Source organism: Camelus ferus, chromosome 19 (assembly GCF_009834535.1).
Source record: "Camelus ferus isolate YT-003-E chromosome 19, BCGSAC_Cfer_1.0, whole genome shotgun sequence".
In the NCBI taxonomy this organism is placed as follows: domain Eukaryota; kingdom Metazoa; phylum Chordata; class Mammalia; order Artiodactyla; family Camelidae; genus Camelus; species Camelus ferus.
The window spans coordinates 35,053,012-35,068,433 of NC_045714.1; the positions used below are offsets into that span (position 1 = coordinate 35,053,012).

The 15,422-nt window shown below is 47.8% G+C and overlaps 1 protein-coding gene and 1 long non-coding RNA gene across 10 annotated transcripts in view; one reads left to right on the forward strand and one right to left on the reverse strand.

Annotated features, from left to right (window-relative positions):
* The window catches only part of C19H20orf96 (chromosome 19 C20orf96 homolog), a 16,559-nt gene continuing 1,137 nt past the window's right edge, over positions 1 to 15,422 (forward strand). The window contains exons 1-10 of one of the 9 annotated variants that reach the window (XM_032462047.1): positions 1 to 819; positions 1,104 to 1,152; positions 1,730 to 1,847; positions 5,665 to 5,777; positions 9,709 to 9,867; positions 12,086 to 12,185; positions 13,067 to 13,224; positions 13,305 to 13,393; positions 13,547 to 13,633; positions 14,326 to 14,442. In XM_032462047.1, the coding sequence (XP_032317938.1) occupies positions 800 to 819; positions 1,104 to 1,152; positions 1,730 to 1,847; positions 5,665 to 5,777; positions 9,709 to 9,867; positions 12,086 to 12,185; positions 13,067 to 13,224; positions 13,305 to 13,393; positions 13,547 to 13,610 (870 nt within the window). In that variant the 5' untranslated portion in view covers positions 1 to 799 and the 3' untranslated portion in view covers positions 13,611 to 13,633; positions 14,326 to 14,442. The other 8 variants (XM_032462040.1, XM_014565905.2, XM_032462043.1 and 5 more) reach the window with 8 other exon arrangements.
* Positions 6,650 to 15,422, reverse strand: part of LOC116657994 — a 23,140-nt gene continuing 14,367 nt past the window's right edge. The window contains exon 2 of the long non-coding RNA XR_004313197.1: positions 6,650 to 6,679. This is a non-coding gene — a long non-coding RNA (uncharacterized LOC116657994). The remainder of the gene's footprint in view (positions 6,680 to 15,422) is intronic.

Consider the following 15,422-nt stretch of genomic DNA (forward strand, 5'->3'; position numbering starts at 1 on the left):
TAGCAAAGTGGAGGCCACTGGCATCCCTGACAAGGGCAGTTTAGGTGGAGAGGTGGAGAGTGAAATCCTGGTTGGAGAGGTGGAAAGGAATGGGAAACAAACCTTTCTAGAAGTTTTGCTGTGAAGTGAAATAGAAATGAGAGGGTAGCTGGATGGGAACTGGTCACTTTAAAAAAACAGAACAAATTAAAATATGTTGCTAAAGCGTTGAGGATAATACAGAGGAGAGGATGATGGAGAAGTGGGGAGAATTGTTGGGGGGATATTTTAGAGAATATGCGAGAGGACAGGATTCAGTCCACAACTGTAGGACTCGGTGTCAGTAGGTAGTTTATACATAGTTACAGGAGGGAGGTGTGTAGGTGGGTAAATGAAGTGATGTGAACTTGTGAGTTTACTGAGCTCCACGATTTTCCTAGTGAAATAGGAAGCAACGTTATCAGGCAAGAGTAACGATGGAGAAGGAAATGATGGTGGTTTGATGACAGGAGAAATATGGCATAATTCTTCAGCATGACAGGCGGGGCCAGCTGAAGGGAATTTGAAACCGCGTTGAAAAGAACGCGGAGACGGCTACATTTTGTCTTGCGATGTTAGTCCCTCAAGGCGCTCAGTAGTCTGCGTCCGTTTCCTTGGAGACGGAGACGGGAGAGGGAGCGTCAGGTCTCCCTGCAATGTTTGAGTGGCCCTGGTTGCCGCGCGACCCACGTTGAGACAAGAAAGTTGGTGAAGCCGAATAAATAGGCATCCCCAAAGATCAAGGCCCCAAGGATTGAGGACTCTTCTTCCATTTTCCTCAATGGCGCGCGTCTTCCCAAAGTAGGTGAAAGGAGTAGCGCGGGCTGTTGGCGTGCGCATGCGTGTCCCCAACCTTGCCCCGGCTGGTCCTCGCCAGGTGGCCTCCCGCGGTCTTGGCCCCGCCCTCTCCCTGCCCATTTCTCTCTAGACTGCTTTTTCCTCGCGTTCTTCCGCTCCGGGTAGGCTTGTGTCCATAGTAACTGCGCTTTCGGATTCGAGACCCATCGCCTGTTTCCGCTGCAAACGTTTGCCGCTTGCAGCCCCATGGGCTGGGAATGATGGGAGTTCTTTCCAACTCTTTCCAGACAGAGCCACGCTGGGATTTACTCCACAGCCCACCAGTTCCAGGTTCTGGTAAGTCCAGGAGGGCTAGGGCAGGTGTGGGGGGCTCGCTGACCATGGGCTTGCAGTCCGCCTGCCCTCAACCCCCACGGCGTGACTGTCCCGGGCGATAGAATCCAGAGACCTGAATTCCAGGCCAGGCTCTGTCACACATTTGCTGTGGGACCCGGAGTGTGCCTCTGACCTCACTTTTCTCACCACCTTATCAGGATGTAAGGGTATATTCTGTTGCTCTCTTATTTATCTCTGATTGCTATTCTGCTTTCCTATTGGGTCTTTTCCATGCCTCCTGTTTCTCACAGTTCTTTGTACCTCCTAGCCTGGATGTGCTTTGTAAATTCTGGCTGGCTGATAAAAAAGTGATAGCTAACATTTATGGAGCACTTACCACATACTTCACAAATGTCGTCTCTTGGAATTTTCATACTAACCTATGGAGGTAGGTTTTATAATTAGGTCCAGTTTACAGATGAGAAAATTGAGGCTCAGAGAGATAAAACCACCTAGTCAAGGTTGCAGATATCTATAAGGGGTGAAGCTGGGATCTGAACCCACCAGGCTGTGTGACTGATTGTGTTATGTCTGGTAGGATTATGTTCCACGGCAGCGGTCCAAGCAGAAATCCAAGCCATCTACTCTGCCTCCAATCCTACAAACGGTTGACACTAAGAAAAGCAAAATGAAGACTTTGCCAACCGTCCAGCCAGGTGGGCAGAGGCACTTGGGCGCTGGAGTGGGAGTTGGGGACAGGATAGAGTGGATGCTCTTGGCCCTTGGTGGCAACATTTATATCAGGGTAGGCCAACTACTACAGCAAACAATCCCAGATTTCAAGTATTAATACAGAAGCTTATTTCTCATTTATGTCAAAGTACTTTTGTGGATCTTGTGGGGAGGAGGTAATCTTTCTCACAGATGACATGACTGTCTCTGTACAAAAGCTTAAGGAATCTACTAAATCTAAAAGAAAGTAGAAGTAATAAGTGAGTTTATCAAGGTTAATGGATACAAGCACAACACACAAAAATCAATCACATTTCTATATGCTAACAATAAATATGTGGAAACCAAAATTAAAAACACATTTACAGTCACTTCAAAGAAAATGAAATATTTAGGCATTAACTTTAAAAAACATGTACAGGATCTGTACACTGAAATTTATATAATGCTGATATAAGAAATCAAAGAAGACCTAAATCCATGGAGAAACTGTACTATATGTTCATGGATTGAAAGACTCAACATAGTAAAGGTGTCAGTTCTCAAATTGATCCATGTTTTTAATGCAACTCCTATCAAAATCCCCGCAAGGCTTTTTGTAGACATGGACAGGTTTATTCTAAAATTCATATAGAAAAGCAAGGCCCTAGAATAGATGACAACTTAAAAAGAAGAATAACATGGGAAGAATCATCTTACCTGATACTAATGTGTGCCATATAGTTATAGTAATCAAGACAGCATAGTATTGGCAGAGGGATTGGCATATAGATCAATGGAACAGAACAGAGAAACCAGAAATAGAGCCACACAAACATACCCAGGTGATTTTGACACAGGTGCAGAAACAATTGAGTTGAGGAAAGAAAGCCTCTTCCACAAGTGGTACTGGAGCAAGTGGACATCCATAGGTGAAAAAAAGAATGTCAGTTTAAGTCACACAATTTACACAAAAATTGACTCAAAATGTGGATTTAAACTGAAATCAAAATCAAATGTAAAACAGTAAAACTTACAGAAAAAACATAGGTGAGAAAAATCTTTGGGACTGGTGGCCAGATGAAGAGTTCACACCAGCAGCTGGATCTGTAAAAGAAAAATGAAATAAATGGATAACTTGGACTTCATCAAAATTTAAGACTTTCGTTCTGCGAAAGACTGTTAAAAGTATGAAAGGGCAAGCTACAGACATGGAGAAAATATTTGCAAACCATATCTGATAAAGGACTGCTTTGTAGAACATACTGGGAACCCTCAAAACTCAACAGAAAAACAATTCACTTAGAAAATGGGCAAAAGACACAAAGAGACACTTGACTGAAGAAGACGTACAGGTGCTAAATAAGCACGTGAGAAGGTGTTCAACATCCTTATCCATTAGGGTGATGCAAGTTAAACCACAATGAGTGTCACTGCACACCCATCAGAATGGCTAAAATGGAAAATAGTAATAACACCAAATGTTGGTGAAGAGGAGAAACTGGGTCCTGCGTACACTGCTTAGGGGAATGTGAAATGGTGTAGCCCCGCTGGAAAAGAATATGACCATTTCTAATGAAACTAAACACACATTTCCTATAACAATCCAACAGTTGCACTCTTGGGCATTTATTCCAGAGAAGTGAAAACTTACGGTCACTTCAGAACCAGTGCATGAATGTTTCATAGCAGCCTTGTTCATCATACCCCCAAACTGGAAACAAGCCATATGTCCTTTAACAGGTGAGTGAGTTAAACAGACAATGGTACATCCATTCCATCCTGTGCAATTCCTTTCAGCGATAAAAAGGAAATAACTTTCGATATATTCAATGACTTGGATGAATCTCCAGAGATGCTGAGTGAAAAAAGTCAATCTCAGAAGTTACATACTGTATGATTCCATTTGCATACCATTCTGGAAATGATGGAATTGTAGAAATGGAGAATTAGTGATTGTCAGGGATTAGGGACAGAGGTTGGGGGAGGATGGTAGGGTGAGGGAGTGACAATAAAAGACAACAGAAGCGATCCTTGTGGTTGTGGAGATGTCCTCTATCTTGCCCATCTTAACGTCAGTGTCCTGGTTGTGGTATTGTACTTCGTTTTCCAAGATGCCACCATTGGGAGAAACTGAATTAAGGGAACATAGGATTTTTCTGTATTATTTCTTGAAACTGCATGTAACCTGAACTTATCTCAAAATAAAAAGTTTAATTAAAAAAAAAGATAAACCAGGGCTACCACCACTAATGAAAAGAAATACTCATTATTAAAGCTACAAATCTTCCTAAGTATTTAAGTTCCATTTACAAATCTTATAATTTTATAAACACTTGTAAAGAGGGTTTTGGAACGTGGTTAATTAAATTCCCCTAAATTGTTTAAGCCACGTTTAAAAATTTAATATATTCACTTTCATTTTCACATATTTCACTTGTTCTAATTAACAAAACCTGGCATTTAAGTAATTCTTTGTACATCTAATAAATAAACATCTAAATATGGGTACTCTTATGTTCTCTTAAAAGTTTTGGTAATTTATACACATTTAATAAGGGTGTTTAAACCTTCCAGCTTCAAACAAATCTAAATCAAAATCTCACTGACACATTTTAAATTAGAATTGTAAAATTAATCTATTTTTTTGGGGGGTAATAAGGTTTATTTATTTATTCATTTTTAATGGAAGTACTGGGGATTGAACCCAGGACCTTGTGCATGCTGGGTACGCACCTTGCCACTGAGCTATACCCTTCTCCCACAAATTAGTCTATTAGTCACTCCATCTCTCAAGCAATACCATTCAATGCCAGATATGTACAGACAATTCATAATTTTAATACAAAATTATTTAAATTTACTTCATCACTTCAATTCATAATACAAAAATTTTCCAGGGTTAAGGGAATTGATCTATAAAGGAAATAATATTTTTCAGAAATGAACTGGCTTGCACCTCCAACAGGGATTTTGGTGGGGGCTGAGAAGGCAGTGGCAGCCCTTGTGATGCTTTGGGGGATTTATATCATGCTGGTGCCGGGCATGCCGAGAGAAGCAGGGATTCTAAGAATGTGCCCTCCAAATGCCTTATTCTGATCTGAATTATCTTTGTATACTTCGTATCTGGCAGGACCACAGCTTTTACACATATTTCAGGGACAGCGAGTTGGCATGTTGCATGGCTCCTGGGCCTTTATCTGATGCTGTGGTCCTGATCCCAGTTCTCAGGTCATTAGTAGTAACAGTGACAATAGTAATTTATATTTAGCACTGGATATGTGTAAGGCACTATTCCAAAGACTTAAAGTGTAGTAACTTCTTATTTAATCTTCACGACCACCCTCTGAAGTAGGCATGATGATTATTCCTATACAGACGGAGAAGCTGAGGGACAGAAGGTCGTGTGATCTGCCCAAGGCCGCATAGCTAGGAGACTGCAGAACCCAGATTCAAACCCAGGCTTTCTGGCTCATTAGTTATTGCTCTTAACCCCTGCACCTTCTGACCTTGCCACCGGCCAGCTTGGTGGGAGAGACTGGGGGTGTCTGTTGTACCCCTCTCCTCCCCTCTGTTCATACCCACAGACACTGTGGTACATGAAAGTCCCGTGGCTTCTCCATCCCTTAACCAGGCCCACAGTGGGGCTGGGGAGCTTATGGATGGATGTGAGTTTCATCCTCTGTCTGACTGTCATGCATTATAAGGCTGGGAGTGGATGGGGCTGGGGCCGGGCTATCTGTCATGGCTGGTGCATTTCCTGGGACCTAATCCCAGACCTGCTCTACCCTCACTCTCTCTCTGCCCTTTCCCATGCCCTAGGCTTGCAGTCCAAGCCCACCTTGTGGATGACAAGCCAGCTGAGGACTCCACTAGGACCGTGCAGAGGGAAGTTGGACCCTGGAAAGACACAGACCAAAATCCAGCTAATTAGAGTATGGGGAACATCCTCCCACAGGCAACAGGGCCTGGCAGCCGGCAGCTGGGAGGGGGGGGAAATGTGATAACAAACATGCACTGAGTTGCTCATGGGTGCCCGACTTGACTCTTTTTTTTAAAATTATTATTATTTTTAAATGGAGGTACTGGGGATTGAACTCTGCCACTGAGCTATACTCCTCCCCCTGACTTGACTCTTTTTTTCCTCACAGCAACTCCGTGGGCATGCATCATCCCTATTTTACAGATGGGGAAACCAAGGTGCAGGGAGCTAAATGACTTGCACCAGATCACACAGCTAGAAAATGCAGTACCAGGAGTCACAGCCAGTTAACCGAAGTGTTGGCTGTTGTGTTTAAGACTCAGGAAAACGATCAGAATCACTTCTGATCGTACTGTATGAGGAGCACAGTCCTGGTGGCTTGTTCATTTAAAAAATTTCCAGGAAATTAACCTTTTATGGAATACAGTGCACCTTGAAGCAAGGCTTAGGAGCTTCCTGTTCAATTTGTGACAGTGACTGACAGAACTTTTGATAATTGATTTTTCTCACCATTCATTGTTTTTAATGGCTTCTGAACATTGTTTGGAAGTATTTGAAAAGAAGAGGGGTCTTTAATGTCCATAGCAGAAAGTAAAATAATAAAAACAATAAATACTACAAAATACTATAGAAGAATACTTTTTAAAAAATTTATTGTAGTATAGTCAGCTTACACTATTGTGTCAATTCCTGGTGTACAGCATGTTTGTCATACATATATATATATACATATATTCTATAGAAGAATTCTTCTGCAAGAAAGTTTTTTTAATTTTTTTTTGGGGGGAGGTAATTTGTCTTTTATTTATGTACTTATTTATTTTTAATGGAGGTACTGGGGATTGAACCCAGGACCTTGTTGCTAGGTACAAACTCTACCACTGAGCTATACCCTCCCCCCAAGCAAGTTTTTAATAGCTCAATGAACAATGATTACTATATAAAGAACTAGGAAAAAATGTATTTGCTTTGAAACCTTTTTTCCCGTTAAGCTTCAATTTTTCAAAAATGGTTTAGAGGCAGCTCAGCCTTCTTAAAGGAGTAACTCAAATTTCCAATGTTATTTTTATCCTGACTTTAGCCAGGTTGATGTGTTTTTGTTTGATACACAGTGTGAACTGGGACAATTGACTCTAAAACCTGTGCTCCTTACCAGTTCCTAACACTGTCTCTTGTAATCATTCATTTGCTGAGTCAACAAATATTTATTGAGCACCTACTATGTGCCAGGCCCTGTTCTGAGTGTGAGGATTCACCTGCAGTGTGACCTGTGACCTTGGGGAGCTCACATTCTGTTGGGGGGGACAGACAATAAACAAGGCGAATAAAAATATAATATGTGTAGTGAGGATAAGAGCTATGAAGAAGTAGAAGGGTTAAGGTTAGGGAACTAGGGAGGCACAGAGGAGGGAGTAACTATGACTTTTAGGAGAGTGATCAAAGGAGGCCACTAAGGTGGGGACATCTGAGGGAGGAGTGGTATAGGTAGAGGAACTGGAAATGCAAAGGCCCTGAGGTTGGCAAAGTCAGTGTGGTGGAGCTGGTGATGAGGAGGAAAGATAGTGGGTTGTGGCGGGAAAGGGTTAGCTTGTATACAGCCCTGTAGTCCATGATGTGGCTTTGTGTTTTTATACTGAGTAAGGCAGGAAGACCCTGGAGGGTTCTGAGTAGAGCAGGGCTGTGATCTGACTTAGGTTTTCACAGGAGTCTTGGTTGCTGCTCAGGCCAGACTGGACTGCGGGAATGAGGGGGAGACAGAGCAAGGAAGTAGAAACTACCCAGCTGGTTTGTCCTCTTGGAGATGGAGTAGAATCCTGACTCTGCCCCTTAGCCTCAGGTCAGTTATTTAGTCGATCAACAACTCCTGAGAGCGTACCCATGACGTCCAAGGCACTGTGCTCGATGCTGGGGACACGGCCATGAACACGGCATTCAGAATCTGTGCTGTGATGGAGCTTATACTTTAGTGGGAAGACACATAACCAATGAATTTTAAAAACTCCAAAGAATAGTTACCCAGCAGTTTATACAGCCCATACTTACGGAGCTCCAGGCATTGTCCTGTGTGCTGGAGATGCAGCTGTGACCAAACAGCCAAAGCCCAGAGAATTTCAGAGCCCTCCTGGCTGTGAAATTCGAGTTCGGGGACAGATAAGAAACAAGGTAATAAGAAAATAGGTTATGTTGGGTGGTGATAAGTCCTAGGAGAAAAAGAAATTGGGAAAGGGGGAGATAATTTCAAACTGTAATTCTGTAATTACAAATTGGGGTAAGGGTTGGGGGGGACACAAAGCAGGCTTCTACACTAGATTCTAGGAGTCAGGGAAGAGCCATTTCTCCAGCCGAGGTCTACACTTTATCAGAATCACCTGGGAGTAGGGCTCATTGGGCCCAAGGCTTGGAGACTGGTGTTTTTCACAAGATGCTTCTGTTCCCAGTGGGCCATATTTGGAGATGTTTTGGTCTGGAGATGTGAAGGCAAGATAGTGGAGTGGCCAGGAGCCCAGACTTCCAGGACAACAGCCGTGCTATGTGTGACCTTGGAAAGGTCCCAAATCTCTCTGACCCTCAAGTTCTGCCTCTCTAAAGTGGGGCTAATGGTAGCTCCAAATGAGGGAGCGCGCGCTAAGTGCTTAGCACAGTTTCCAGCTCATAAGTCCTCTGTGCGTTCATCCTCTTACTCTCTTTATTGTGTGAGGAATATGGGAGCTGAGGGCTAGAAAGGGGTAGTTTCTAGCAAAGGGCAGACAAGTGAGGAAGAACGGAAGGAATAAAGAAGAATGGTGACAGGTGACTGCATGTGTGCCGGGTGTGCGACGCACTGCCACTAAGCGGCTTAATCGTGAACCTAACCTCATTTATTTTTTATGGCAGCTCTCTGAAGTGGGTTTTGGTTTCCTAACCTACAGAATGAGGATAATGGGGTTCTGGGAGGTGAACTAACTTGCCCAGGTTCCCTCAGCTAGCTGGTAAGTGGCAGAGCTGGGATTTGAAGCAAGGTGTGTAGAGGCCTAAAGTCCAAGTCTTGATCATGGTGAGGTCTGGCCACGCCTTATAGCCTTAGGCCCACTCAATTCCTTGTCTTAGTGTAGCAGAAAGACAGGCAGTGGGAGTCAGCAGTCTGCCTTTTGAATTTCAGTGCCACTGCTTTCTGGCTGTGTGACTTTAGGGCAGTCATCTAACCTAGCTGAACTTCCCCTTGTTAGTACAATAGAGTTTGTAAGCAAAGGGTTGTTGGAGGGTGAACTGATACTGTGTGCCATGGGCTGAGTGAGGCCACTCTCAACCATTGTTACTGTTATTGTAGGTTATGTGTACCTGCTGGGGGTGACCTTGGGCAAGTCACTTAATCCCTTAGATGCTTATCCCCAGCGGTGTTGTATGAAATGCAAGTCCTCCCTCAGCTCAGCTGCCTGATGAGAAATGGTAGTGATTATCATCCATTCTGCCTCTCCTGCTTCTTCTCCAGACATGGCTCATCTCCTGGGCCACCTTCTTTTCCCACTTGGGCATTTTCTATAACTGTTACCACTGCTATATTTCATTGATTATAAGAAGCCATAGACAATAAGGCAGACCTTTATCTTAATTACCCGCTAATGAAATATTTATCGATTACATTGTGACACACCACCAACTGTAAGACATATCCCCATTGTAGAGATGTAAAATTATGGGGAAATTGGCGTTTCAGAATGGATGAAATAGTTAAAGGTGCTCTGACCTGCAGACAATGGGGAACCGCCGCCCAACTTGGGTGGCATTTACTAGTTGAGGCCACAAGGCGGCGGATGTCCGTCGGGAGGGAACTGGTCCCTAGGCTCCGGGAGGCTCCCGCCAGCCCCGCGCAGCACAGCCTCCCTTCTCTGTCCTTCTGCCCGCAGACGATGCTCAGGAACCGGCGAATCTCACACCAGGAGCTCTGCAACCACGAAGACTTCCTCTCCAAGCTCACTGTGGAGCTGATGAAGGCCATCCAGGACATGGAGGAGAGCTCGGCCATGAAAGTGCGGGTGATGCTGCAGCAGCAGGACGTCTTCTCGGTGAGACCCTCCATCGTGGCCCGGCAGCCCCGCCTCTGCCCTCTGCGCCGCCGCCCTCCTGAGCGCTCGGGCGCCCTCTCCTGCCTTCTCCCCGCCTCTCCCGGCCTGTAGCATAAGCTGCTTCCTGCTTCCTCCATCTGGAACATAAATCTTAACACCTTGCCCCCAACCCCCGCCCCAACCTACCTGGGCTTTGGAATCAGACTGGGATGCGGGGGGGTGGGGAGCTCATCCCAACCAACACTTATTAGCTGGAAGACTTTGAGTTAACCTCTGAGCTCTGTAAAGTGGGGCACAGTAGCACCCACTCCAAAGAGGCATTGTACTTGGCACACAGTAGGGGTGTAAGAGAAATTAGCTGCTACCACCAGCACCGTTAGCAGATACTAACACGGAGTAATACTATGTGTGTATTCACACAACCCTTACAACAGCCGTGTGGGGTGGGCATGATTGTTATCAGAACCAAGGCAGTCTGACACCCGGATCTGTGCTCCTTCCACAATGCTGGGATTATCACCCTCACCCAGTGGTGGCGCTCGTGGCCTGTGGGTAAGAGTGATTTGCAGAGAGCCCAGTATCCACAGCCTTCTCTGGGAGAGGTTGGTGAGACTTCCATGGGAGGGCTGAAAGTTCACAGGGGATCAGGGATTCTGGCTGGAGAAGAGTCAGAGAAAATGGTTTAATGGAGAAGCAGTTACCCTCTGACTGCAGTCTGCCTGGCGGGGAGAGGAGTTGAATTTACCTGGAGCCTCTGAGACGAAGAGAAATTCCGACATCTTGGGGTCTTCATTGGTTTGCTTGGGCTGCCGCAACAAAATGCCACAGACCGGGTGGCTTAAATGATAGAAGCTTATTTTTTCACAGTTCTGGAGGCTGGAAGTCCAAGGTAGAGGTGCTGGCGGGGTTGGTGTCTGGTGTCCTTCCTTGGGGTGCAGATGGCTTCCTTATTGCTCTGTCCCCATCTGGCCTTTCCTCTGTATGTGTGTGTGTGTTGGGGGGGAGAGGGCGAGAGAGAGCAAGAGCCCTGGGTGCCTCATCCTCTTCTTAGAAAGACACTAGTTTCCGGAGTAGAGCCCCACCCTTTTGACCTAATTACCTCTCTAAAGGTCCTCTCTTCAAATACCGGACTGTGGGGGAAGGGATTGGCCCTTTAACACATGAATTTGGGGAGGGACACAATTCTATCTATAACAGAGACCAAACATGTTCTCCAAACCTCGACAAAGTTATTGTCTGATATTCCTCCATTGTTTTATGTCTTGCTCATCTGGATTGATTCTTGTGGGCCCTTGGGAAACAGGACCCAGTGAGACACCTGGTCCACATCAAGCTTTCATTCAAGTGGGGTGACAGGCAGTTAGAAAGCCTTTTGTGTGGACTGTGATGGGGATGGGGACCTGGGGAGGTAGGAGAGGCCTTGTAACACAGACATGGAGGATCAGGAAGTGATGATTGAGTTAAAACTTGCAGAAGTCAGTGTTGACTGGTGGAGAGCAGCGCTGGTCCCAGGCAGAGGCTGGGGGTCCACGAGGCCTGAGGGGAGAGGCACATGGCTGGCTCAAGGAGCCACGTGGCGCTTCGTGTGGCTGGACAGTCAGGTGTGAGGAAGGGGTCAGAGAGAGGGGAGGTCAGCCTGGGCTGGGTCGGGGGGCTCCTTGTCAGCCAGGGTAAGTAATTTGGACCTTATTTACAGGGCAGAGGGGGGCCCTTGGAGGGCTTTAAATAGGGGAAGGATGTGGCCGGCTGTTTGTTTTTTCAAGAAAGAGCACTCTGACTGCCATGTGGGGAAGAGGTCAGAGGAGGACAAGTTAGGAGAAGCCGTTGTGCTGTTTCAGACAGAAGGTGAAGAGAACTTGAATGAGACAGTGGCGCTGGGGGTGGAGAGAGGGTCATGGCTGCGCGGGCTGTTTGGGGAGTAAACCTGTTCTACTTGGCACGTTTTGGGTGAGAAGAGGGAGGAGGGACCAATGCCTGGTGCTTGAGTGTATGGTGGGGCCGTCTGCTGAGGCGGGTGGCAGGAAGCGGGAGAGTTTGGGGTGCAGGGGGGGCAGCAGATGAAGGCTTTCTGACCTCTAGTCAGGTTCCTGGGCCTGGGAGTGGGGTTGGGTTTGGGGACTCCCCTGAGGAAGTGCTGAGTCCCCGGACAGCCCATGCTCTGGCAATGCCAGCAGAGGCTCAGGGTGAGCTGACCACCCCCCCCACCCCCTGCCCACAGACCATCATCAACATCTTGGAGTGCTCCAACCAGAAGAAGCTGCAGCAGATGAAGTGTGAGCTTCAGGAGTGGGAGGAGAAGGAGGAATCCAAAATACACAGTAAGAATCCCTGGGGCCAGCACCTTGATGCTCCCCTAGTCCTCTTGGGAGGTCAGTGGCTGGGCATTCTGGAGGCACCTCCTTTTCGGGAACCATCAGGCCCGTCACCTCCCTTCTGAGGCAGGTGGAATTGTGAAGGTGCAGGGCTACCGGCTTACTTATCCAGCACTTAACACTCGCAGGCCCTCTGTGCCTTGTCTCTATGGGCCTGCTCTCCATCATTACAACTACCTGTGAGACTTGGACCCTTCTCCCATTTTACAGATGAAGAAACTGAGGCTAAGGGAAGTGAAGTAGTCCATGGAAGGTTAGACAGCTAGGACCCAGAATCCAACCCCAGTCCACCTCTTTCTTGCCAAGGTCCCTCTGGGAGTCAGTGGCTGGGACAGGTCACTGGCCTCAGACCTGCTGAACCTGTGGTCTCTTTCTCCCAAGCAGACCAGAAGCCTCCTGAGGGGAGGGGCAGTGTGTCAGGCTGCCTCAGACACTGGGGATCCCTTCCATGGAGGACAGCAGGATAGACTTGTCTTAATCCTGCCCTGGTCATGTCTCAGGAGCCAGTGTCGCGCCATCTCCCTGGGCTTGTTGACTTGGGAGCATTTGTATGAGGAGACGGAGGCCCAGAGAGGGAGGGTCATGTGGTGAGTCAGTGGCAGAGCTGGGGCTGGTCTAGGGATCCTGCACTGGGATACTTTCTTTCCAACCCAGTGTTGCCTCTTCTGCGAAGGTAAAGAGCTTAACTGTTCACCACCTCCTAGCCTTGCGTGAGCTCACTTCAGCCCAGACCCCAGTCTGTTGGTCAAGGAGAGCTCTGCCTCTCGGGTCTCCCTTGAGTGGTCCTTGAGGGGCGCACCTGCCTTCTGTCCCTCCTGACCTTGCAGACCTGGAGCAGCAGGTGGAGCAGCTGAATGCCAAGATCGAGAAGACCCACGAGGAGCTGAGCTTCGTGAGCACTTACAAGGACCGTGAGTATCCCATCAAGTCGGTCCAGGTTGCCGACCTTGGGCACCAGCTGCAGCAGATGAAGGAGAGCCAGCAGGTAGGTCGGCCCCTGGCCTGGCCTCGCCCAATCATGTGGGAGACAGGGCTGGTGCCCAATACTCCCTTGCTGACCCCCAGGATGAGCTGGAGGACCTGAGAGAGGTGTGCAGGATGGTCTTGGCGTCCATGTCCAACCAGATTCAGAAGAAGAAGAAAAAACTGCTGAGGTCTCTGGTGGTGGTGGGTAGCCAGCTACTGTGGTCGGTCCTGCTCCCAGCCCTGCTTTTTTCCTTGGCCTCTGCCTTCAGGCCCCCCACACCCTCACCTTGGCACCCAGTGCATGGTAGAGACTGGGGGCCAGACCTCTCCTTCCTCCACAGAAAATCCAGCATGCTAACCAGGAGGCTCTCCTGTACAAGACTTGGAACAGCCAGGCCATACTGAAGTGCATGGGCAAGTTCAGAGAAGTGAGTGAGCATGAAGGTGGTGGTCCCCTCTGGGAGAGAGCAGGAGGGTGGGGGGTCCCCAGGACCCCTGGATCAGGCTGGTTCTGATCTGGCACCCACGAGGTCTCTAACTCTGGTGTTAGCCTTCCATCTTGGCAGTGCCATTAATGTCCCTTGTCATTCATCTGAGAGGGGGATTAGTGCTGGCCTAGGCCTTGGCTCATTCACCACCACCACTGGTCATGACCCATCAGCAACATCACCAAGCATCACTCACACGACCATCACTACTGTCACCGCATCCCCTGTTTTCACCTCTGAATTCTTTTCATTGACCATCACTCATGACCAGTGCTAGCATACTCCGCCATCACCACCCTCTCGCCATCATTTTCGTTGTCTTGCACCTTCATCTGTCTTCTGAGTGAATGGCCTCTGTCATCTCCACCAGCCCCATTCATTCTCATTAGGAAGCACTGCCACCCCTTTACAACCTGTCTCTGTGCTCCACGGTCCCCTCACCCTTTCCAGCACCATCGAACATAGTCAGTAATCATGAGCCGGCCTTGCCCTGCACAGAGGGGCCCGTCCCTGGAGTCCAGGAGTCCCAGTGCCAAAGCCCAGGACATTTCCTTCGACGTCTTTATTGCTCATCTAATTTGCACTTTTCTCCCTTTGGCTGGGGACTTCTCACCCTCCCCTGCTCTCCTCAGTTTATGGACCAGTTTGAGAAGGAAATACCCATCTTACGGGCCGAGATGGAACAGCTCCAGGCTCAGATTTGGGAACCCCGAGAGATCGTATTTGCGGACGTTCTGCTTCGGAGAGCCAAGTACGTGATCCTTTTGCAGCTGCCTCTTAAACCAGCCAGGCTCTGGGCTTGAAGAAGCTCGTTGTTCTCAGGGAAGGCAGCACCCTGTGCAGGGAGGCAGGAGACCTGGGATTGTGCCTCAGCCCTGCCACTGACCGTGTGGCGGATGTGCCCTTTTCCATCTCTGGGCTGCGGGTGTCCCATCTGTGCCCAGAAGGCTGAGTTAGGGAATCTCTCTGAACCCTTCCAGTTCCTAGATTCCATGTTTCAACCAAGTGGGTGCACCCCTAAGCTCCTGGGTTGTTCAGGAAGATGGAGTTGAGTAGGGTGGTTGGCTCCAGGGAAGAACAGTCTGGAAGACACATTGCAAGGTGAAAAAGATGTTTTCTTTGTGGGGCAGAATCCAGGGCCCCAAAGAAGAACTTCCTTCCTTCCAGAACCAGTTCTCTGCTCTCTGGGTCTGAGCTGGGGGTCCCCCCAGGCCACGCCTCTCCAGATGGCCTGCCATTTGCAGATTATTTTTCTTCTTCTTAGCTTCTGTGTCTGTCTCTTCTTCTTCCTTTCCTTCCTCCTCCGCTGCCTCCTTCTCTTCATTCTCCTCTTCTTTTCCTTAAAAAGTACTGTGTAATTTATGATGTGCCTACAGAGTCAGGCACTGTGAGTGCAAATGACCCTTGGCTCTGCCACTGTGGAGCCAAGGAGGGGACCAGACATTAACTGATAACGAGCCACAGACATATCACGTCGCAGCTGAGCCCAGAGCCACTGAGGGAGAGGGATGGATATGGCCCTGGGAGAGCATATCTGGATGGTGAGGTGCCATCAAAGAAGGTGTCCCTGAGAATGGGACATTTCTGAATTGAGGTCTGAAGATGTGTAGGAGTTCACTAGGCAAAGGGGGCTCAGTGGGGAACTGAAGGAATAGCATTTTGAGGCTGGTGTCTCAGGGGTGTGGTAAGTAGGCAGCCAGGGTCCCTGTCTGAGCTCTGAACACTTTGG